This window comes from Onychomys torridus, chromosome 4 (assembly GCF_903995425.1).
Source record: "Onychomys torridus chromosome 4, mOncTor1.1, whole genome shotgun sequence".
NCBI lineage: Eukaryota > Metazoa > Chordata > Mammalia > Rodentia > Cricetidae > Onychomys > Onychomys torridus.
This window is the reverse complement of record NC_050446.1, coordinates 37432158-37457804: the sequence shown is the minus strand read 5'-3', so window position 1 is coordinate 37457804 and position 25647 is coordinate 37432158. Positions and strand designations below refer to the sequence as shown.

General features: G+C 42.0%; 1 protein-coding gene across 2 annotated transcripts in view; it reads left to right on the top strand.

The window, feature by feature from the left end:
• Pla2r1 (phospholipase A2 receptor 1) overlaps positions 1-25647 on the top strand; it is a 122242-nt gene that overhangs the window by 49918 nt on the left and 46677 nt on the right. For both annotated transcript variants that reach the window (XM_036186087.1, XM_036186086.1), the window contains exons 9-11: positions 3115-3213; positions 7425-7537; positions 16249-16418. In XM_036186087.1, the coding sequence (XP_036041980.1) occupies positions 3115-3213; positions 7425-7537; positions 16249-16418 (382 nt within the window). The remainder of the gene's footprint in view (positions 1-3114; positions 3214-7424; positions 7538-16248; positions 16419-25647) is intronic.

Genomic DNA, 25647 nt, shown 5'->3' with positions numbered 1-25647 from the left:
AAGAAGAAGACATGATATTTCACATAACAAGATTCATGGTTAACTAAATTAGATGTGGAGGGTCAGAAGCAAGTTTTTTTACTTGAACAAATACCATTTGGCAGACAGTGGGCCAGACCATCCTGGTACAGAGATGAGGAAGATAAAGGCTGGAGAGCACTGGAGAGCAACAGTTTTAAAGCTCCATTAGCTCTTTAACATGAAAACTGTTGTGCAGGACGGGAAACCTCTTTGAAGACAAAGGATTGATGGGAAATCTCACCCTCACAGGGATGGAATGGAGCCAGTGACTTTAGCACGCTGCATGTTCTTGTGTTCCCATCCCCCACTTCTCTGAGACATCAGATTATGCAGAATTAGTTTAAGTCCAAACAATCTGAATAGTTGATTAAACATTTTACACAAACATCCTCTCTCTGCTCACGTAGCTGTTGGAAGCACTGGCTGAGTTTAAGGAGGCTGGAGGACTTGATAGGTGTCCCTATTCTTTCTAACCACATGATGCTGTGTCAAGATCCCCCCAAGAAACAGCTCATTAAATGCTACTTAAGCAGCTTGACAAAGTAATTGTGCCAACCAAACATGAAAAAATTTCAAAGCACTTACTTTTGTGACACGGTTCACTTTTGTATCTTTTGAGACTTGCAGAAACATGTGCATTCATAATTACACATACTACCAATGTGTGTCTGAGTGGCATTTGACGAGGAAGCAGCAGTGGTCTCTTTAGATGTCTGTCATGGATCCAGCTCTGCGGAAACCCAGCACAGTTACAGGAGCTGATGGTTTCTTGAGTCGCTGGTTTTGTATGTAATTAAGATGACCTCCATTTCCTATTGCCTGGTGTGACTATTGCACTTACCATATTTATAGAATGAAAGCTAACATTTGGATAGGGATCGTTTTAATTAGTGTATCTTCATTGTACACGGTAATGGGATTGTAATGGCATTTTTATTCAAGCATATCACACACTTTGGCCATATCCAGCCCTCTTTACCCTTCAATCTCCCTCCTCCTGTCTCTGGTCCTCTCCCTCTTCCCTAACAGTCCCCATCTCATGCATGAGTGCAGGCCTGAGTGTGTGTGTGTAAAACCTAGATTCTACATATGAGAGAAACATGGGATAGTTGTCATTGTGTCTGGCTTATTTTAATTATGCTCTCTAATTCCTGAATAGGGGTTTATTTTAAGAAAACAAAGATAGATACTGATATTAAGAAAACAAAGATAGATTCTGATACTTGTGCTGGCTTGTTTTTATATCAACTTGACACAACTAGAGTCATCTGAGAGGAAGGAGCTCCAATTGAGAAGATGCCTCCATAAGATCAGGCTGTGGGCAAGTCTGTAGGGCATTTTCTTAAATACTGATTGATAGAAGAGGGCCAAGCCCATTGTTGGTGGGGCCACCCCTGGGCTGTGGTCCTGGGTTCTATAAGAAAGCAGGCTGAGCAAGCCAGTAAACACCTCCATGGCCTCTGTATCATCTCCTGCCTCCAGGATCCTGCCCTGTTTAGTTCCTGTTCTGACTTCCTTCCATGATGAACAGTGATGTGGAAGTGTAAGCCAAATAAACCCTTTCCTCCTCCTCAAGTTGCTCTTGGTCACAGTGTTTCGTCATAGCAGTAGTCACCCTAACTAAGACACTATTGTTGCAGGGATCAGAACAGTGCTGTTCTGAGAGATTGTGTAGTGCCCCTTTTTTGTAGCTTATTAACTCCTTAAACAATAAGTATATGGAACACTGAAATTAACATTTACCTCCATCAAGTAGATCTCAGTATGAATATAATAATTATTATATGAATAAATAATTGTTATCATTAATTTTACTTAAATATTGCTAACACCTAAATTTGAAGGTGAGAGCTATTTATTCACTCATCTTCCTCCCAACAGCAACAAAGCACCTGCAGTATACCTAACACTTCCTATAGCACGATAATTTTCTGGAACATTCCATGGGGGAGACGCACAGTGCTGCTCTTACTGGCGAAAATGTCAGTGTGGTATTTCCCTGAAGGCCACTGAAGGACCCCATATTTCCCTAAAATCCTGAATATCAAAATACCACCTGAAGTCTGAACTGAGTAGTTTTCATCTAAGGATCTGTTTTGTGTTAAGATTTAAAAGTAATCTGGCAAAATAATATTTAGTCTGTTAGCTATTTTATCATTAGCAGTAAAAGATCTGAGAGTAGCCTTAGGCCAGTGGTTCTCGTGCTTCCTAATGCTGCAACCCTTTAATACAGTTCCTCATGCTGTGGTGACCTCCAACCATAAAATTATTTTCATTGCTACTTCATAACTGTAATTTTGCTGCTGTTATGAATCATAGTGTAAACATCTAGAATGCAGGGATTCTGATATGGGTAGAAGGGTCATTCATCCACCAGAGCTTGAGAACCACTGCTTAGGCAAAAGTCAGAGAAAACCTAAAGGTGTCTGATTATGATGTCAACTTCTGGTTTACACACACACACACACACATCTGCACATACATGAGCGCACACACATCAAAAAAAGGAAAAAAGAAGGAGGAAAGGGAAGGGGAGAAGGAGGAAGATGAGGGCAGGAAAGAAGGGAGGAAGGGAGAGAGGGAGGGAGGCTGGGAGGAAGGAAAGAACGCTGGGTCTAAGTATTTCTGTCTGTCCTGTCTGTATTTCTAGCCCTAGTGCTTGGGAAGCTGAATCAGGAAGATTGCTGGACTGAAGCAAATGGAGGCTGTATAGTGAGTTCTAGGCCAGCCTGGAACTGCACAGTGAGACTCAGTCTCAAAAACATAAAAATATGTGATTAATTAAAAAGAAAGCAGAGTGAGGAAGGACATTGGAGTGGATCAGGAATTTTGATCCTGAGGATGACTGGTGGTAGCTTCTGGATATTTCCAGAAGCAACCAAATTCTTCCTCACTCAGGTCCACCCAGCTCTGGACTGCATTCCCACAGTCACAAGCAGAGAGCAGTGACCAGGCTTTTGTGTGACCAGGCAGGGTTCTGGACCACCACCGCACTGGGAACACTTGCTGTTCACAGCTCGGCTCATGACTAACGTGCTGCCCACCAACATCCACAGAGTCCACTCGCTCATCCTCTGTCACTTTTCCCTTTAGGAAGGACGCTGGAAAGTGAAAGGCTGTGAAGAAACACTCTTCTACATTTGCCAAAGAGCAGGCCAGGTCCTTGCTGATGAGGAATCAGAGTGTCACGAAGTAAGTATGGCCAAGGCTGCAACAGGGTACCGGGACTTCAGAACTAGAAGGATGTGCCCACCGTGTATCAAAGGGGATCCCTTCTGAGTGGGAATCTCCCCCTTACTAGTCAGATGTCAGCTGGGGCACAGAAAGCTTTCTAGCCCTCAGAAGGATGTCTTACTGTGCTCTTTGACCCAAAACTACTTTTAAAAAAAAAAAAAAAAAGATACAAATGTAAGTGATCAGTCAGGCATGGTGGCACATACTGTTAATCCCAGCACTCCAGAGACAGAGGCAGGTGGATATCTGTAAGTTTGAGGCCAACCTGGTCTACAGAGTGAGCTCCAGGACAGCTAGGACTGTTACACAGAGAAACTCCGTCTTGAAAAATGACACACACACAAAGTATAAACAATCCCAGTATTGTTTCTATAAAAAGCATGGTGATCACTTGACCTCATCTCACGTGTGGTCCTCACAGTTAGTTCTCGAGTGAGATGCCAGGGAGTGTGGGCACATTTTTTCTTCTTTGGAGACAGGGTTCAAGCATCTGCTGCCAGGACTCAGCCTCCCTTTCACCCTTCTTAGCCTTAAATATTGTCATGAATACATTGATGAGGGAAGTGTGCATGTGATATATTTGTTACTTGGGAAAGGGATGGTAAAGCTGTGTTTAGTGTAAGCGACAATGTACTTTTACATGCTTTAAATAAACGCTATTACTTTAGCTTTAAGTCTAAAAGGCAGAATATCGTGCTTCAAGTTTCTCTAACACATTTAGTATTTTGCAGTAAAGTTTTGTGAAATCTGTCGGTGTTAGCATCTGTTTCTCTGTCCCTCTTTGCCTACCTGCTTCTTGCTCTCACTCTCTCTCTGGCTGGCTATATTCTAAAATGATACAGGCATTGTTTTATGAATTTCTACTAATTTTCTCCCCTAATCCACCTATTTATAGCCCAACTACAGAGTGATCATTTCCGCAGAAGCTCTGCTTTCTTCGTTAATCAATGTGTATACACATGAGTGACCCTGCATGCTCCAACCACAGCTGACACGCCACTAGATATTCCATCCAAGGATGGCAATTCCTGAATCAGTCCTAGCTGTCCACCGACCTAAAAATCTACCTTTCTGTGGTTTTCAAGGCAAGCCAGCGGGGTTGTGAGAGCATAGCACAAGTACCTAATGTACCATTTGCACGCCTCTTTTCTTCTTCCTCATCCAGCTGGCATTACCAGTATTTAAAGGTTTCATGTCCAGAGATGATTCTCAAGGTTTACAGCAAACTTCCCATTCATTTTGTTTTGTATCAGTCTATAAAAATGATTCCCCATGCTCTTTTCTTTTAGCTCATTGCTGTTGCCTTACCTTTATCACAATGGCTGCACTTTAAACAGCTAGCACAGGGCTACAAAGGCCGTAGCCTGGGGGAATTCTGTTCCCCGGAGACAATGGCTCTGTTGCTGCTGCTAACACAGCTGTAACTAAATCTCTGTCATCCTAATAAAACTTGAGATTCAAAGGATAGGGTGAAAACCTACCAGCTCAGAGAGTTAGAGAAGCAAATGGAACTTCTCCTCTTCACTGGTGTCCAGGAAGCCTCTCTGCTTGCACACTACCCCAACTAAAAAACCCCCTCTATGCTCCTCCCTGCTACTTCCAGTCAACTACTTCCTAACCCAGCCTCTCTGAGCCCAGGTTAATTTTATTTAATTAATGCACATGCACTACATCTTTACACACTTAAACAAATGCAGCATAAACAAATGTAACACATCTTTGCCTAGTTAAACAAGTATTCCACAACAGTTGCTTCAGTAAAACTCTCTAAATAACCATACATGTGTAGTTAATTCATAGCATAAGTGCTGAAGCCAGGCATGTACTATAATGCCAATACTCAAAAGGTTGAGGAAGATCATGAATTTGAGACCAGCCTGGACTCCACAATGAGCTCCCGGCTAGCCTGTGCTATATAGTGAGAACTTGTCTAAAAATAAATAAATAACCTCAAAGAGAAAAGAGTGATTTTTATTTTCCACTGAGTCATTTTGGGGTGTTGGACAGTGTGAGCAATGATTCCATCTGTTATGCCCAGATTGAGGGGAACCTTCAAAGACCACCATGGAGACTGAATCCATACACAAAAGTAAAGAGCCTTTATTCAAGCTCAAGCTTGGACTCTGCATCTGTCTGGCACAGCAGTGAGAGCAGAGAACCCCAGTCCAGTCAGGGTAGGTTTTTATTATAGCAGAAGTTGTGGTCAGGGTATTTCCAGGGTTCAGGACCCTAATTGGCTGATATTTGTCGAGGGGTATCTTGGCCAAAGAGAATAGGTATGTACTGGGCTAAGGGACATCTGGCAATCTTATCTATAATGGTTGGAATGTTAGGAATTTTCTCCTTGGATGCTGATTGGCCTGTTCTGGGGTGGTGCTAATTTATGGCTTTTTCTGGAACTGGGTGTTGACTTAGAGTAAACTGAAATTTAGGCCTACTGTCTAGCTGGTTTCTATTGAGCCTGTCATGACAGCAGTGTAGCCAAGCTGCCCTGGGCCTCATATTATGCAAAAGCTACTAATAAATAAGAAATACATTGTCAGAAAGGTCAAACATCAGCCGCTCTTCCTCCTGTCCTTCCAAGAACAGCACAATGATACTTGAGGGGGCTCAGTCTAGAGCTTTTACATTGAGGCCCCAGGACAGAGTGAAGGGGGAGAGCAGACCAGACCAGAGGTGGATGCAGGAGCTCTGTGATTGGCTCATTTCCTGGGGTGTTTTGAACTGAATTAGTCAATTTCTACAGTGTTCTGAAATTAACTACAGAACTAAGACCTTTTCTAAGAAATATCCTTGAAATCATCTTATGTCTGATCAAAAGCTGGTTATCACTGGAATGGCAGGAAATGATGAGCATTTTAAATTGGTGAATAAGTAAAAATGGACAGATGGAGGCATGTGACTTAGTAATATTAGAAGCAGAAATGAAGTCAAATGAACTAGAATAAGTGGGCAGCCACTGTACCGTATGGCTTTAAGGGACAGACCAACCCTACCTTGCTCCCATGGCTAAACCACGGACCTACAAATTGTCATCTTTGTCTGAGTGCCCAAACTTACATTCTTACATCCTCCAAAGGCCAACCACCTAGTTCAGAGAAAAATCTTAACCATATATGAGTCTCCATATTAGGGAGCTATTTTCTACTTAGAAACATGATCCAAACAAGACCAACCTAGGGACTTCAGATGTAGTTCAGTTGCAAGCATGCGAAGAGCCTGGGTTCCATCCTCAGCACAAGGCTGGAGGTGGGGTGGGGGAGCAAAACACAGTTGCTTTAGCTGAACTCAATGGCTCTCTAAGTCCTAACACCCAGGAAGTTAAGGCAGAAGGATCACAAGTTTGAGGCTAACCTGGGCAACTTAGGGGGTTCCAGGCTAGGCAAGTGTGGGCTACCATGACTCAAAACAGCACCAGCAACCATGAAAAAGCACCCCCGATACCTTCAGTCCAGGCCCAGCTGATCCACTGGGCAATAACTCTACTTAAGTCCCTAAGAACCCAAAACAGCTGATGTGAAATCAAACTGATCATTCCATAACATTCCCCACTACCTAGAGGTCTGGCTTCACTGCATCTTCAAGTTCGCTGGCTCTACTCAAGGTCTCTCCTGTATTTTCTCCTTTGATCCTTGGGACAAGCACAAATACTACTCTTATCCCCACTTCGCAGATGAGAAAACTAGATATGGAGAGATTAAGCATGTTTGTTTAAATGTATTCATTATTCACAAATAAAATGGCTTAGTGGGGAAGCCAGAATTCAAACACACAAGTGTCCTCCCTCCATGGCCAATTCTTTAACTTTACCCAAACATCACAGCCATTTGAAAGAAATTCTGTGAGCTTGAAGAAAGGAAAGAACAGTAACTCTTGAGTGAGTGTCCTTTGTGTGTTTGTTTGTGTGTTTGTTTGTTTGTTTGTTTTTACAGTGTGTCGTCCCCCCCTTTATTTTCAGTTGTGTTTAAGTTGGTTACATTTTTTGAAATGTAAAGTAAGAAATCGACTAAATGTGTAAGTGGCTGTAGCTGGTGGTGATTCCAGACAGAATAAATACAAAAGTGATGTGAAAACAAAAATTCTATGGAGTCAGAAGAGAGAGCAATGCAAGCTGGGAAGAGGTCTCTTAGCATTTAACTAAACAGATTGTGTCTCTTTCTTCTTTGAAGGGATGGGAGAGACATGGCCAATTTTGTTACAAAATCGACACAGTCCTGAGAAACTTCGAGCAGGCTTCCAGTGGCTATTATTGCCCACCCAGCCTCCTGACCATTACCAGCAGGTGAGAGCAAACTTTCTAAGCTGACTTTGCTTTGCCAGGGGCTTTGTGATGACAAAGTCTGTCAGTGGAGCTTGTCCACATCTAAAGTTGGCATGTGGTAGAATTTTAAGTGATTCTGAGCATGTATGGAGATCAATTGAAGTCTGGTGTTATTTCTGGCTTGATTTTTAAATGACAAATAGTAAAACTTAAGGTGGCTTTTACTTTCCAAGACCATTCATTGATTACCCAGCTTTGTTATTATAGGCAGCTATATTTGGATTTTGTCTTCTGTTGGTAATGAGAAGACAATGTCATTGAACAGTACTTGAAAAGTGATGATTAAAAATTGTGGTTTGTTTGGTTGGTTAGCAGAAAAAAGAACTATAAAGAGAGTGGAAAGGCAGAAAAATGCTTCTTAGGGGTATAATGTTTAGACTTAGATTGCTCTGTACACAGGTGTCTTCCTGAAAGTAACAGAGAGACTATACATGTTTATGCTATTTAAAAATTGCATCATGCAACAGATGTATGAAGAGAATAAAAGTCTCATAGCAAAGGTGTGTCCATATCAATGCCCATCAGAGTGAGGTCTGGGAGACCAGTTGTTCCATGTCTAACACAGCAGTAGGGTAGAATTCTCCAGTGGTTCCATGGGAAACTATGCTAGCAAAGTGGGTCACTTCTGTGAGTTCAAAGCCAGCCTGGTCTACAGAGTGAATCTTGGGCTAGCCAGGGCTACATTTGATACTGTTTCAAAATAAACAAGCATAGACACAGACACACACACACACACACACACACACACACACACACACACACACACTGCTCTCCCTACTTTGAAAGTCCACATTCACAGCCGTTATCACGGTCTTTCCCTCTCACACTCTTCCTTCCGCACAGTGCTCAGAAATGCTCTCATGAAAGAAATAAAGGTGGGCATGACTGTACCTTTAGCAGCACAGAACTGAAGAGGTAGAGCATTACATAAATAAACAAGAGGAGGGGGAGGAGTAACAGAACAATTGGGCAAGGTGGCCTTACAGGTTGTTCAGAGTCCCCCGTGGGACCCAAGCCAATGCAGGAATCTACCTTTGGGACTGCATTGCAACTGGTAGACAGTTTCTGAGGACAAAAATCTTTCCTTTCCTCCAAACTGGATACAAGAGGATACACTAAATGTTTGTGGGGTGTTTGTTTGTTTGTTGCTTTGACAAACTATCTACGCTAAATGTTTGTGGGGTGTTTGTTGCTTTGACAAACTATCTACTCTAAATGTTTGTGGGGTGTTTGTTGCTTTGACAAACTATCTTTAGCAGCCAACACTTAGGAATAGTCGGACTCTAAAGCAGAAGTATCACATTTGTTTTCCTTTTCCTTTTTTTTTTTCTTTTAATTTAAATTTCAGCCATTTCTTAGTTGGAGTTTTCTATTGCTGTGATGAAACTCTAAAACCAAAAGCAACTTGCAGAGGAAAAGGTTGATTTGGCTTATACTTCATCATTGAAGGAAGTCAGGATAGGAACTCAAACCAAGTGGGAACCTGGAGGCTAGAGCTGATGCAGAGGCCATGGAGGGGAGCTGTTTACTGGCTTGCTGCTCATAGCTTATTCAATGTGTGTGTTTTTTTAAATTTATTTATTTTACATCCTGACCACAGTTTCCCCTCCTCTCCCCTCCCCCACCTCTCTCCGTGTTCCCCACCACCAATCCTCCTCCTCTGTTTCTGTTCAGAAAGGGGCAGGCTTCCCATGGGTATTAACAAAGCATCACATATCAAGTTGCAGTAAGACTAAACACTTCTCATTGTATTTAGGCTGGACAAGGCAATCCAATATGAGGAATAAGTTTCCAAGAGTGAAGTAAATCATTAGGAACAGCCCTGCTCCTGTTTTTCAAGAGTCTCACAAATAGACCAAGCTACACAACTGTTACACGCATGTAGAGGGCCTAGGTCTGTCCCATGCAGGCTCTCAGGTTATTGGTTCCGACTCTGTGAGTTCCTACGAGCCAGGTTAGTTGTTTCTGTGGGGGGTTTTTTTGTTTTTTTTTTTTTGTTGTTGTTGTTGTTTTTGTTTTGTGATGTTCTTCACCCTTCTGGCTCTTACAATCCTTCCTCCCTCTCTTCAGCAAGATTCCTCAAGATTGGCCTAATGTTTGGCTGTGAGTCTCTGTATCTGTTTCCATCAGTTATTGGATGAAGGTTTTCTGATGACAGTTGGGGTAGTTACCAATCTGATCACAGGAGATGGCAAGTTCAGGCTACAGATCCACTATTGCTAGGAATCTTAGCTGGGGTCACCCTTGTGGATTTGTGGGAGTTTCCCTTATATCAGGTTTCTGCCTGTTCCTAACGAGCCCTCCCGCTTCCAGTCATCTCTTTCAGCACTCTACCCCTCCATCTACCCCCCAACCCAATCCCTCAAGTTCCCATCCCCAGCCATGAAATCTCTTTGATTTTTCCCTTCCAGGGAGATCCATGTTACCTAGCCTCTCTGGTCTGTGGTTTGTAGCATGGTTATCCTTTACTTTACTTTACAGCTAATATCCATTTATGAGTGAGTACATACCATATTTGTCTTTCTGGATCTGAGTTACCTCACTCAGGATGATTTTTTTTCTAGTTCCATCCATTTGCCTGCAAATTTCCTGATGTCATAGTTCTTAACAGCTGAGTAATACTCCATTGTGTAAATGTACCATGTTTTCTTTATCCATTCTTTGGTTGAGGAATATCTAGGTTGTTTCCAGGTTCTGACTATTACAAATAAAGCTGCTATGAAGATAATTGAACAAATGTCTTTGTGATATGATTGAGCATCCTTTGGATGTATGTCCAAGAGTGGTATAGCTAGATTTTGAGATAGATTGATTCCCATATTCTGAGAAACCACCATATTGATTTCCAAAGTGGCTGTACAAGTTTGCACTCCCACCAGCAGTGGAGGAGTGTTCCCCTTGCTCTACATCCTCTCCAGCATAAGCTGTCATTTGTGGTTTTGATCTTAGCCATTTTCACAGGTGTAAGATAGAATGTCAGAGTCATTTTGATTTGCACTTCACTGATGGCTAAGGATATTGAACACTTTTTTAAGTGTTTCTCTGGCATTTGAGATTCTTCTTTTGAGAATCCTCTGTTTAGATCTGTACCCCATTTTAAAATGGATTGTTTGATATTTTTATGTCTAGTGTCTTGAGATCTTTATATCTGGTGATCAGCCCTTTGTCAGATGTGGGGTAATTGAAGATCTTTTCCCATTCTTTAGGCTGCCATTTTGTCCTATTGACAGTGTCCTTTGCCTTACAAATGCTTTTCAGTTTCATGAGGTCCCATTTATTAATTGTCAGTTTTAGGGTCTGCACCACTGATGTTCTTTTCAGGAAGTAGTCCCCCGTGCCACTGCATTCAAGGCTATTTCCCCATTTTTCTCTTCTACCAGGTTCAGTGTCACTAGATTTATGTTGAGGTTTTGATCTGCTTAGACTTGAGTTTTGTGCAGGGTGATAGGTATGGATCTATTTTCTACATGCCAACATCCAGTCGTACCAACACTGTTTGTTGAAGATGCTTTCTTTTCTCCATTGTATAATTTGGGAGACTCATGCAGTCTGTGATGCTGCCTCAGGCCTTGATGTCCTTGAGCTTTAGTGCCCAAGGCGCCCCACTGATGTGACTGACATGTGTAACCACCTGAGACCATGTCGAGGTTTGCGGCCTGTGCAGCAGGTGTGTTTCTTATATGCAGCAGAGGGATGGATCCTGTTTTCATATCCGTTCTATTAGCCTGGGTCTTTTTATTGGTAAATTGAGTCCATTGATATTGAGAGATATAAATGACCAATGATTGTTAATTCCTATTATTTGTTGGTGGTGGTGGTGGTGGTGATGGTGATGGTGGTGGTGGTGGTGGCGGCAACAGCAGGCGGCAGCGGTGGTGGTGGTGGTAGTGGATGTTAATATGTTGAACCATCCCTGCATCTCTGGGATGAAGCCCACTTGATCATGTAGGATGATCTTTTTGATGTATTCTTGGATTCAATTTGCCAGGAATCCATATGGATCTCAGGCTTCATCTGAGATAGCAGCATAGGCCACAGACACCAATGTGGCCTCCAGTGGTATCATGGGCAACAGTGGTTCTTCCAGGAGTTCAATCCAGAAAGTGAAATTTTTCTCATCTCAGGCCTCAATGGTTGCCCAGAGCCAGGGGGATCCCTCAGTCAAGCAGCAGGTTCTGGTACTGAGTCTGCATCTGCTGAAGTTCCAGGCTGTTATACACTATCCCACCAATCCTAGTGGGCAGTGACAGCAAGTTGATCTTAGACCTCCCTCTCACCTGTCCCTGCCATCACATCTTCAGTTCTACCTCCCTCCCTAGGGCACACACCATCATATATTTGTTCTTTGTGGAGGTGCCCCCTACTGCCCCCGCCTGCAAGCCTGCTTTCTAACAGTACCCAAGAACCACCTGCCCAGGGGTAGCACTAACCACAAGGGCTAGGCCTTCCTGCATTGGTCACTAGTTAAGAAAGTGTCCTCTAGACTTCCCGGCTTTCGGCTGATCTTCTGGAGGCATTTTCTCAATTGAGGTTCTCTCATCTCAGATGACTCTAACACATGTCAAGTTGACATAAAACCAGCCATCACAAGCCATGCAGGCCCATCCAGGTTACCTTGTGCGAGCATGCCACCAACGGAGCTGGTAGGACCACATGAGAGCAGTCAGTTAGCACAGGGACTTGGCTCCACAAACAAAGACACATCCAAAGCAGTGGCTCCAGCATGGGACTCACAGGGTGAGGAAAGAGGGCCCCCATTTCATTCAGACCCCATCAGGGAAGAAACTAAGTGGTTATCAGTGCCAGAATGTTTTACAGAGCTACTTATCTAAGAAAGCTGGGCACTATAAGGGAGGTCTTCTCAAACCCAGGAGACCCACTAGCAGGCTTAGGAATCTTCTGCTTCAATTACTGATTTCCTGTTTGCATTACAGACCCTCCTCTCACTCTGAGCACCTAGGCTTGTAGTTAGTTGTTAATTGATTTTCCACTCTCTGCACAATGGAGTGACAGGTTTGATAGGTGCAATTAAAACCACCTGCTGCAGATTACTCATTTCTTTTGTTATGAGGCAACTGTTTCTGGTTTAGGACTTTCTAATGCATTGTGGAATAGAAAGAGGGAGGGGAAGCAGGTCCTCCTTTCTGAGTAACAGATTTTGATTTACTGGATTAATGTGTTTTGTTTGTTTGTTTGTTTTTTAAAAAAACAGACCCTCTTCTGGACTGGCCACTTTGCTTCCAGACAGCAGGATGCAAAAACTGAATTACAGTGATACCATAGATTATTATTGTCTATATGCTCAATAGCTAAGTCAATGACCCATGAATCAATGAGCCATGAAAAGTTTTGTAGAAAATAATGCAAGTGATACTTCATTTTGTAAATTTGTCCAAAAAGAGATAGACTGCCCTATTTCTCAGTGTCCTGTTTTGAAAGCCCCTAAACACAATTTGAATTAACATGGTGAATTAATCTTGAAATAAAATGCACATTTATCAGCACTTTAAGTGAGCATCAATGGTCTTCAATGCATTCACAGGGCTGTGCGTCCACCATCTCTCTAGAACACGTTTCTTCATCCCATACTGAAAACTCCATATGTATTCAATAATGCTTCCCATCCTCTACCCACCCCCCAGCTCCTGATGAACAGTTCTCTGTTTTCATTCTCTAGAGGTTGAACTATTCAAGGTACTCGATATAAACAGGACCATCTTCCATCAGTGTACCTGCCTCACTTCACATAGCACAGTGCCTTCAAGTTTTGTACACATTGCAACCTGTAACAGAATGTCCTTCCTTTACAAGGTTGATTAATATCCCATTGTTTGTATACACCTTGTGTTTTCCAACTTACCCATCAGTAGACATTTGGATTGCTTCTACCATCTGACTATTGTGAATATTGATACTTTAAATGAATATACAAATTTGAGTATCTCATTTTTTTATTTAATTATGAGTGTGATTACTCATATCTCTTTCTTTTTGGTGTTATGATAAGTGGAATTCTTTCCTTAGCTTCACTTTTAGATTGTTAAAGATAGAAAGACAACTTTTTTAAAAATGTTAGATTTGTATCCTGCAACTTTACTGAAGGCTTTTAAAATCATAGAATCTCTACTTCACTTAATTCTTTCTGTGTAACGTGCTATCCTGCTTTCTTGGCTCAAAGGACAACATAAAACTGTCTATACAATGATCTTAATTTAATAAATGGCAACATTTGATTTAACATCAGTAAATTCTAACAAAATGATGACATACAACTCTGAACTGTTCTTCTGTAAATAATTCTAAAACACAGAGTAGAAAAACTTTTTAAATGTTCCTGTCTGTGGCCATTTGATGAGAATGGTCCCTATAGGCCCATATATTAAAATGTTTAGTTTGCAGTTTGTAGAACTGTTTGGGAATGATTAGAAGGTGTGTCACTGACGGTAGTCTTTGAGGTTTCAAAAGCACACTCCATTCCCAGTTATTTTCATCGCCCCCCACTACTCTCGCACCATACCTGCCTGCTGCCATGCTTCCCACCATGATGGTCATGCACTCTAACCCTCTGGACCATCAGCCCAAATAAAAAGCTTTGTATTATAAGATGCCTTCATCATAGTGTCTCTTCACAGACACCATCTGTATTATCATAATCAGAGTTTTTCATCCAGTGTTTGAAACCAGACAGAAAATGGGAAAGAATATAAAATTGCTTCTTTGCCAACTAAAAGCAGATACTCAAGAGCTTATCCTAGATCATGTGCTGTTATCCAGAGCACTTCCCAGGCAGTTTTAGAAGGGCATGTTTGGTTTAGAGTAAAGACACACTTGCTGAATTATTTTACCATCTTGTAAATTAGACCGAGGAAACCTGAGTGTTGGTTTCTGATTTGAAAATTTTAATGTTTAAATATTATATACACTCCATAAAAATAGACTTGACAAATCAAAAAGTGGGTTTCTATTGTCTCAAACAGTAATGGAGATAAAATAGTAAATCAGAGTGGACTAAATAAATCTGTAACCAACAGGTTACAAAGGCATTATTGTCATGAATAATGATATCCAAGGCCAAGTTTACAAACACAGCCATTTCTTGCTATTATTTGTTAAGTAAAGAAAGAACCAGGCACAGCTTTGGATGTAGCAACAGCATAGTAGTCTCTGGTTTGTAGCACAACCATTCTAGGTAGCAGAGGGGATCAGTAAAGGAGATCTTCCACTGCCACAGCACAAGCCAATAACAAATAAGAAAAATCACCACAGCATCTAAATAATATTATTTTCACATAGCTTCCTCAGGAACACACATATGTAAAGTCCTGCCTCTGAGGTATAAGTAAAAGTAACTTTTCTGATTTTAGAAGGGTACTATTTAGACTGTTGATAAAGCATTTGCAGAAAATATTTACTAAAGTCTGATGACCACATGCCCTGCCACAGTGAACGCTTCACTGAAGTCCACTGGGGTGGCCCTTAGGCACTGAACATCTCCTCTCTTGTTCTGTCATTCCCACCCCATTCCATCTGAGGCGCCTCGATTTTATAAACGTTCTCACTGCTTCTGTCCCCTGTAGCAAGTGAATAATGCATGCAATAAAAAGAGTCTAAAATTGGATGCTAAAAGTCCAATGCACTTTCTCCTGAGGTTTCTTGGGTAATTTTACCAGGCCTTGTGTTTTCCTTTGACTCAGCAGATATGTCCAGAAGTCACCACCATTTGGAAGTCCTTTTAACTTTATGTGCTTTAAAAGTAATTTCAAACTAAGCTTTGAATTCAATGCTAGTTGAGTTTGATACTTACACTTTGTTGTAGGTGTGTGTGTGTGTGTGTGTGTGTGTGTGTGTGTGTGTGTGTACACCTTGTCTACATCTGCCTTGAGTGTATTTGTATTTGAAAAGGAGCATCCAACAATCATTGGGAGCAAATTCATTCAGCTGCTTGGGGAAAATGCTAGTGGGTGGAATGCCTTGGATTTGTTGAAATTTATTTCCAGTGAGAATACACACTTGAATAAGCCAAAGACTCCATATGCCTGTGAACAGACTGATTTGGGAGGCATAGAATTGTTCCTCCACTTCCTTTCTTACTAAGCAAGTGTGGGGAGAGGGCACATGTGCGCTCCATGGTAGAAAATGCACATTCCGAAAAGCATGATGTCCTCCCTCCCCTTCTACCTCCTCGAATGCATGCTCACCATGGTGTGTGTGTGTGTGTGTGTGTGTGTGTGTGTGTGTGTGTGTGTGTGTGTGTGTGTGTGTGTGTGTGTGTGTGTGTGTGTCTGTGTGTCTGTGTGTGTATGTGGTATAGCCCAAATATAAAATAAATGTCTTTCTCCAAAAGGTGCATTGTTGTGTGTGTGGAGCCTGCCACTCCACTGCAGAACCAGACCTGGCCTCTGGTCCTCGGGACAATTACAAGAATTAAGTCTCTGGGAGTCATGTTCTCTCCACTCATGTATTTCCGAAGTTGCACTGACATTTGGCATCTATCAGCCATATTAGGGTCTTTGTGAGTTTTCTCGTTCTGTGTTCTAGAGAATTAACAAGAAGTGCTTGCTCTGGTTCGACTCTGTGCACTTCATTACACCTTAGCGATGTTTTTATCACCCAGAAACTTAGGATACCGATTTCCTTTTCTTTTTCTTTTCTTTTTTTTTTTTGTTTTCAAGGTTTGAGCAGGCTTTTATAACCGCTCTCATCAGTAGTGTGGCAAGAACGGAAGACAGTTATTTCTGGATAGCTCTTCAAGACCAAAACAATACAGGAGAATACACTTGGAAGACAGTGGGGCAGAGGGCTGAGCCAGTGCAGTATACACACTGGAACACACATCAACCCAGTGAGTAGTCCCCTGCAACACCAGATCACCCTTCCCCACCCCTGCAAATCTGTTTCCTTGGCCCCAAGTTCCCTCTACCCTTTGGTCACTTCCTTTAGCTCTCCCTTAATGTTTCCTTAATGCCTCTTGTAACTAAAGAGATCATAACAGGTCTACATGGGGGTAACACAGGTTGGGCATTTTAAAGTTCATATTTATCGTGTGATGTTTTTAGGGATGCAGCTATTGCTGGAGACTACACTTGCCTTAGTTATCAGAAAGTTTTACCTTCCTTATGTCTTTCCCTATAGATCCTCCTCCTGGTCAGTGGATCAAGGAGCTTAACCAGTCTAGAATAATCCAGGTGCAAGGAATGAGCTGTCTAACCAGTTCATAGGTGTTGCCACATGGCATCTTTGGGGAATGTAGGCCCATTACTGGAATGCTGTTCTTTTGGGTCTTCATGGATTCCTGAAGTTCTGTTATCAAAACCATCAGCCCTATTAGTTCATCCTAACACATGCAGCTCTGGGTCCCAGTGCACAAATCTGTGCCTGGCCGGCCAATTTCAGAGGAGCTCATGGCTTCAGCCACAAACTTCAGCAGGACCAGTGTAGGAATAAGCTTCAGGTTCTGAGGGGGCTTAGGTTGCCAGCCTAGACTGCACATTCCTTCTCTACTGCAGCATAAACACCTTTGGAAGCCTTGGTCTCTTTCTTGTCTGTGCTGTTCCATCAATACAAAGGAGGCAGTAAAGGAAATGTATGAGAAGGCTCAGGCTCTTTTCTCTCAGAAGGTCCCAGTATCTTTGTATAAATCTGTCTATACATCTGGATACCAAGCTAAAGAGAGTTTCCACTAAACTGAAGAGGGCTGATTACTAGTGAAGTGTGAAATGGTATGGGACACCTCAAGGCAGGTGTTACACAGCATGCCTGTGATCCCAGCACTCAGAGGAAGGCTGAAGCAGGAAAATCATGAGTTGGAGGCTAGCCTGGGCTATATGGGAAGCCGGTGGTCAGCATGGACTACTGTGGTGGTTTGGAAGAAAATGGCCCCCACAGGAAGTGGCAATATTAGGATGTGTGGCTTTGTTGGAGTGGGTGTGGCCTTCTTGGAGGATGTGTGTCACTGTGGGGGTGGGCTTTGAGGTCTCCTTTGCTCAAGCTATGCCAAGTGAAACAGTTCACTTCCTGTTGCCTGTGGATCAAAATGTAGAACTCTCAGCTCCTTCTCTAGCACCATGTCTGCCTGTATGCTGCCATGTCCCACCATGATGATAATGGACTAAACTTCTGAAACTGTAAGCCACTCAATTAAATATTTTCCTTTATAAGAATTACTGTGGTGGTCATGGTGTCTCTTCACAGTAATATAAACCCTAACTAAGACAACTATATAGAGACCCTGTCTTAAAAAGCCACGCATATTGGTGAAATTATTAAGGCCACTCCACGTAGTTAAAAGGGAGGTTTATTTTGTGGGCTAAGTTACAAATGAAGGGGTAGGTTGCAGGGTCTGGCAAAGGTATAGTGCAGTCTGGCGGTGTTCTCTGGAGAACTCTCTCGGTCTACCTCCAGTGTCCAGAGTCCGGGAACCAAGAGAGAGACCTCTTCCTGATCCTTGGTCTTCCGCTTCCTCCTCCGCCCTGCCTTGTGGGCGTGACCATTAATTACCAAAGCCTCAATGGGGGTTGGAACTTCCAGGCCAATGCTGGGATGGCTATCCACTACACACACAAATTTAGTTTAGTTTAGTTTTGTTTTTATAGTGGTGTGTGTGTGTGTGTGTGTGTGTGTGTGTGTGTGTGTATGCACACATGCATGCTCAAGTGTCCCACAGAGCATGTGTGGTAGTCAAAGGACAACTTGAAAGATCATGCAGGTCCCAGGTTGTCAGGCTTGGCAGCAGATGCTATGATCTACTGAGCCATCTTGTTAGCCCATCTTTTCTTTTTCCTTCTATAAAAGTCTAGACCAAAATTAATTCCTAATTTCAACTCCAGAAAATGATAAGTAAAGTGTCTATGGTTTATATCATTTATATCTGTTTTTTTTCAGTAATTCTCACTGTGGATAACATGACTATGTGCCATGAGTTTCTCTGACCAATTCCAATCTTTGTCTATTACCTTGCAGCAACTAATCATACTAGTTTTCACTCTGGCATTTGCTGTTGGGATGAATCTCTATAGATTACATAGGTGCTTTCAGAAAAGGGAAGTACCGGAAGGAAAATGTGGAGGTCTTCTTCTCACCTCCCAACGCCAGCGCTGCCGCTGATAGCTGGTGTCTTCCCATTGGTTTTTGTGTGTGTTTACAGCCTTTTGTTTTGTTTTATATTTTGAGTATGAGTGTTTTGCCTGCATGTGTGTCTTTGGGGGTCTCTGCAAGCACCACAGCTGGCAGTGTCTTCAATTCACAAGAGGCAAGATGGCAGTTCAGTTCATCATGACTCAGCAGAGTCTAACCTTGAGTAGCTTATTTTAGGTATATTTAAGCACAGAAAATTTTGAAAAAAGTTTCCTGGTGATAATTAACTCAATCTCATGTCCACAACAAAGACTAAGACATGATGACATCAAAACTCTTTGCAAAGTATAAGTGACATCTTCCAAAAAGATGGGTTCTATGCATTAACTGAATAAACAGACTCAAGGTAAGGGTCTAGAGAAGAATCCAGTGTGGCCTGACCAGGCAAATAATGCAAGGTAACCATGATATTAACCACATCCACACTTCCAGACTTCTGTGTGGGAAATAGGCTATATAGCTCCCCCTTTGAAGAGACAACCCTGTGTGTTTAATATTCCTGGTTCTGTGAGCACAAGGACCTACATGCTTCCTACACATGTCAGTGCATCACTTGTATGCATGGTACCCACAGAAGCCAGAAAAGGGTGTCAGATACCCTGTTACTGAAGTTACAGATGGCTGTGAGCTAATACATGGGTGCTGGGACTTGAATCCAAGGCCTATGGAACAGCAATCAATCCTCTTAAACATAGAATCATCTCTCCAATCCCAGTCTTTTATTTTTTAACTCACAGTCTCTCCTGGAGAACTTTCTATATTGATATTTATAAGTCAATGCTTTTAACAATTCAATAGATACTAGTTTCCAACATATCAATTTTTGAAAAACATACTCATTCAAGCCACGGCAAACACAAGATGAGAATTGTATGAAATACAAAATAAAGTACTTTTCTTTTTCTTTAAGATTTATCTATTTATTATGTATATAGTGTTCTGCTTGTTTGCATGTATGCCTGCAGGCCAGAAGATGGCACCAGATCTCACTATAGATGGTTATGAGCCACCATGCGGTTACTGGGAATTGAACTCAGGACCTCTGGAAGAGTAGCCAGTTCTCTTAACCTCTGAGCCATGTTAGCTCCATGGTTTAAGTACCTGTACTTTCTAAAAAGTTCCAGTTCCCAACCCAGCATGTAAGAAGCTCAGAAGTGGCCATGCCATCCTAATAATGATTAAAAGCTGAACACTTCTAATGATTCTTAGATCCATCAGAAAAGATAGATCAGACTAGAGAGCAAAGGCCCACCCCCTAAACCAGAGGTTTTCAACCTTTCACAGGGGTCATCTATGACCATCGGAAAACATAGATATTTATATTTACATTATGATTCATAATAGTAGCAAAATGATAGTTACAAAGTAGCAAAGAAAATAATTTTATGATTGGAGGGGGTCATCACAACATGAGGAACTATATTAAGGGTCGCAGCATTAGGAAGGTTAAACTAAAGAGACAGACAAGACAACAGAATCTCAACCTCTTGGGGCAGAAACTCACAAGCAGAATCCTCCCCAAGGCTCAGGGCTGAGACAGGAAAACTCCAAATATACCTTTGAAATTGCTGGAGGCTGGGTGAGGGTACCCTGAGAGCCTACCCTCCAGGAGGGCCTCATCACAGGGGGCTCCCCCACTTCTGTGAGCTCTGCTTCCAGGAGCAATGTTAGAGTATCACAGCAAGTGTTGGGAAAATTTCCTTATGGTTCCAGCAGACATAGACGGGAGAACATTCTGCCCTTGACAAGCAGAAGAGGCTGTTTTTGGGAGCAATGTTGGTGTCCAGGGCTAGCCTTCGCCAGCCATTTTGTCCCCATGAGGGGGGTTTCCCCTCACAGTTGAGTACCACAAACCAAAAACATTAAGGTCAGGGTCACAGGGTGTGGAGCACACGCCTCCATGACTCTTGACCTCACCATGTTCACCAGCTTCCTTTTACCAAGTGCATCACATCTAGCTGCCACTGAAATACTGTCACAGGCTTAAAGGCAAAATGTGCTGGCTGAAGAAACCGAACCAGCATCAGAACCAGTTACATGACGGGAAGGTTGAAATTATCAAGCAGCCTTGAAGTTATAATTAATATCCTGAAGGCTTTAATGGAAAGAGAGAGACGGGCATTCTGAGGGAAAAGCCAAGAGAGCAAATGCAAGACACGAAGTATTCTAACAGAATTGAAGGGTGCCTGTGGCTTATCAGTAGCCTGCTCTTGCTGAGGAAGAGAGCCCTACACTCCAGATTATGACATAGAAACTTGAAAATCTGAGAAACAAAGAAAAAGAGACTGAAAGAAAAAGAGCAAAGTAGCCAAGAACTGTGGGATAATTAAAAGATATCTAAATGTGTTCATGGGAAAAGCAAAAGGATGGCGAAGAGAGAAAGGAGCAGGGTGATCCTCTGGCAATGAGTGCCCCCAAACCGGAGACTCTAGAAGCTCAGAGAACACCAATCAGATAAATGCCCTCCCGCTGAAAAACTACAGCTACATGTATAATTTTCCTTCTTTGTTTCTTTCTTTCTTTTATTGAAAATTAGATCTATTTTTCATACATTGTATCTTGGTTATGGTTCCCTTCCCTCTACTTCTCCTGGTTCCTCTCCACCTCCCCTCCCATTCAGATGCACCCCCTTTCTGTCTGTCATTAGAAAACACACAGGAGGCCTCAAAAGGATAAAAATAAATAAAACAAGATAAGACAAAGGCAAACACATCAGAATAGGACAAGACAAATAGAAGGAAAAGAGCCAAGCAAAGGTGCAAGAAACATGTATAGAACCAGAGACCCATTCATTCTCACACTCAGGAATCCCATAAACCTTAAAACCAGCAACCGTAATAAGTACACAAAGGACCTGTAGGGAAAATAAAAGAGAAACAAAAATAATTTTTAAAGAAGACAAAAAAAAAAAAAAAAAAAAGCTCAACATGACATTATGGGACAAGGAACTTCCAAATTGAGTTCATTTGCTGTTGGCTATCTACGGCTGGACATGCAGTCCACCCTTAAGAAAAGTTTGTTTCCCTAGCGAGACTCTCTTGGAGAAAACTAAAGTTTCATTTGCAGGTGGCTATCAGTTGGAGACAGCTTCTGGGTTAGGGGTGGGGCACATGTCCACTTCTTTCAGTGCTAGGACTCTATCTGGTGTAGACCTGTGCACCTTGTGCATGCTGAGTCAGCTCTATGGGTTCATATGTGTGTTCACAAGGCCTTGTTTCCTTGGTGTCCTCCATCCCCTCTGGCTCTTACATTCTTTCTGCTTCCTCTTCTGTGGGATCCCTGAACCCTGAGGGGAGCAATTTGATGAAGGTGTCCCATGTAGGGCTGAGTATTCCAAGGTCTCTCACTCTCTGCATATTGTCTGGCTGTGGGTCTCTCTGTATTTGTTCCCATCTGCTGTAGGAGGAAGCCTCTCCTGATGATGGCTGAACAAAGTGCTCATCTATGAGTATAGTGTAGGATTTTATTGCTACATTTCTTTAGTTGAACAGTAGTATTTGGTTTTACCCTGGGTCCCTGAGCTGTCTAGTCTCAGGTTCTTGGTCACAGTGTTGAGTATGATTTCTATCTCATCAGGTGGGCCTGAAGTCAAATCAGATGTTGGTTGGTTACTCCCACAAGCTTTGGGCCACCGTTGCACTAGTATATATTATAGGCAGGACACTATTGTATTTCAAAGGGTTTGTAGATGGGCTGGTATTTCTCCTTCTCTTTTGGTAGTGTGCAGAGTACCCTCCAGTACCAAAACCACTAACTCGCAGCAGTGAAAGCTCTCTGTAGGCACCAGCTTGACCTCTCCATGTTCAGTGAGTTGTGTGGGTGTTGTCTCCAGCAATGGGGCCTTGATGTCAGTTTGTGGAGGGCAACCTATAGTCTTGGCAACAGCCTGGGTTGTTTGGGGATTACCATAGGAACCCTTTGGTCAACAATTCAATTAGATATAACTGATTCTCAGTACTGGAAGGTTCATTTGGTGACAAGAATGTCCAAATGGGCCTCTGTCCTTCCCATTATTTGGAGATTTCATTTAGATTGCCTCCATATATATACAAATCTCCTACTGTATTGGGCTTCCATACTACTCCTCAAATGGCCCTTCATTTTAGCTGTCTTTCCCTGTATTCCCTCCCTCATCCTCCTTTCCCCTCTCCCGCCCTGCTTGATCAGTCTATTCCAGCCCTACCCCTCACCCCCACCCCTGACTTCTATTCATAGCTGTCTGTTCTATTTCCCTTTCCTAGGGAAATCTACCTGTTCCCCACCCCCTTACTCTATTCCTAACCTCTGTAGTTCTATGGATTGTAGCTTGGTTGTCATTGATTTAATTGACTTAACAGCTAATAGCCACATATAAGCAAATACATATGGTATTTGTCTTTCTGGATCTCACTCAGGGTGATTTTTTTTATAGTTCCATCCATTTACCTATAATTTTCAATATATCATTTTTAACAGCTGAGTAATATTCCATTGTGTAAATATATCATATTTTCTTTATCTATTCTTCTCTTGAGGGATGTCTAGATTGTTTCCAGTTTCTGGGTGTTATGAACAGAGCAGCAATGAACATGGTTGGGCAAGTGTCTATGTGATAGAATGAAGCGTCCCTTGAGTATATGCCCAAGACTGGTATGGCTAGATCTTGAGGTAGATAGATTCCCATCTTTCTGAGGAACCGCTACACTGATTTCCATAGTGTTTGTACAAGCTTGCACTCCCACCAGCAATGGATGAGTGTTCCCCTTACTCCACATCCTCTCCAGGATGAGCTGCCATTTGTTTCATTGATCTTGGCCATTCTGGCAGGTATAAGATGAAATCTCAAAGTTGTTTTGATCTCATTTCCCAGATGACTAAGGATTTACACATATCATTTTCAAACTTCAGACAAATAAAAGACAAAGGAGCCAAAGTATGAAAGCCCCTTCCATGCACTGGAGCAAAGATAAGAGTTACTTCTGACTTCTCAGGAACCATGAAGGCAAAACGAGAGTCTGTGAAATATTGGTGGTGAAGGTGGAGGGTGACCACTAAGAGTTCTGTTCTCTGTGAAATTATCCCTTAAAATGAAGGATAACTATTTTTATAAGACAAAAATGGAAGGACATTTTGCCAGTTGGCCTTGCCGGGCAAGGAAAATGATGGAGAAATGCAGACCTGCATTTTCTCCTGTATAAATGAAGTGCCTAACAGGGATGGGAGGGACTCTGGGTGACGGCCATGTGTCACTATAGGCTCATTAGTTGTGACAAATGTGCCCTCTATAGTGAGAGAGAGTTTGTAGGCAGCAGGGAAGGGGTAGTATGAGAACATTCTCCATCCCATTTAACTCTCTGCAGACCTAAAACTAATATTCTAAAAGTTTAGTCATTTTTTAAATTCTGCTTTTTAAAGATGCATGTAAAGTGACATTACAACTAATGTTGTGTGTGTGTGTGTGTGTGTGTGTGTGTGTAAACATCAGTTTAAGAAATCTGTATGCTGACTCGCCACAGCTCAGAGATAGGAAGCAGCGCAGCCTGTGCGACAGGACAGTCTCCTTGTTCTGCGCTCTGAATGCCACTGTATGACAGAGAACAGCGCAGCTTTATGCCACTGTGCTGTTAAGAGGGAACCACTCAGGATCGCGTCTGTAGCCTGTGGAATTTGGTTAGGAGTGTCTATGCCTGTCAAAATAAATTAATACATTTTGAGCAGACAGAATTTTTTGGTTTTCCGTGTTAACTTCCTCAGGGCATATTTAGATGTCTAAAATCTGGAAATGAAGTAGAGCGCTCTGACATTCATAAGTTTCTGCAGTAATTTATTTGAATGGCATTACTCTCTCTCTCTCTTTTCCCTGAAGCAAAAATAATGCTGTGATGCTCAGCGTGGCTGTGCATGCTGACTGACATTGAGTAAATTGTCTCTGAATAAGATGAAAATGTAAATGGTTTCTGAAAAAATAGCAATATAAAAGCCCCTGTGTTTCTCTTTCCCTTTTAAATTGCAGCTTGTAGAAACACTACTGTAAATCTCCTCTCCTCTCCTGCCTGTCACCAAGGCATCCATTAGCTCAGACCCCATGTCAAACTCTTAATCTAGCATAAACTGACTATCTAAATTGACCACTGAACAGTAAGCCCAAAGCTTTTTATAAACTCAGCTCAAGGCTGTCCTTAAGGTGTGCCTACAAGATGGACAACCCATGGTGAAATCACAGTTCAGCCATTTTCTTCAGCTTTGTCTTATGTTCATCTAACATTATAATGAAGCACCAGGCAATCACTGAATCTCAACTCTAAGCTCAGGCCCATCTGAGTCTTTTCTCAAAACAGATCTCAGACATCAGACTGTTTCTCCACATATATTGCAGTGTTATCACTAAAATATAAGGTCTTCTCTGTCAAAAACATACTATGATAATCACAAATGAAACCATAATTCTTTAAAGATTTATTTATTTTTATGTATATGGGTGCTCTATCTGCATGTACAATTTTATGCCAGAAGAGGGCATCAGATCCCACTATAGACAGTTGTGAGCCACCATGTGGTTGTTGGGGATACTCAGGACCTCTGGAAGAGTATCCAGTGCTCTTAACCACTGAGAGCCATATCTCTAACCCTGAAACCACAATTCTTTAATTATAAAGTCATAATTCTTTCAGTTAATGCCCAAAAAATCTAAATTACACACACACACACACACACACACACACACACACACACACACACATATGTTTTAAGGTTTGTTTGACTCAAGATCCAAATAACATTTGCATATTCTAATTGGTTAATAAAGTTTCCTAAAGTTTATCTTAATGTCTAGATTTTCCATCCATCCCTCTTTTCTTTTAAAGTGTATTTACTAATTTAAGTGGGTTATTCATTTTATAAATTTTTCTAAAGTCTATACTTCATTGTTTATCAAAGACCTGATCAAAATTGAGGTTTAT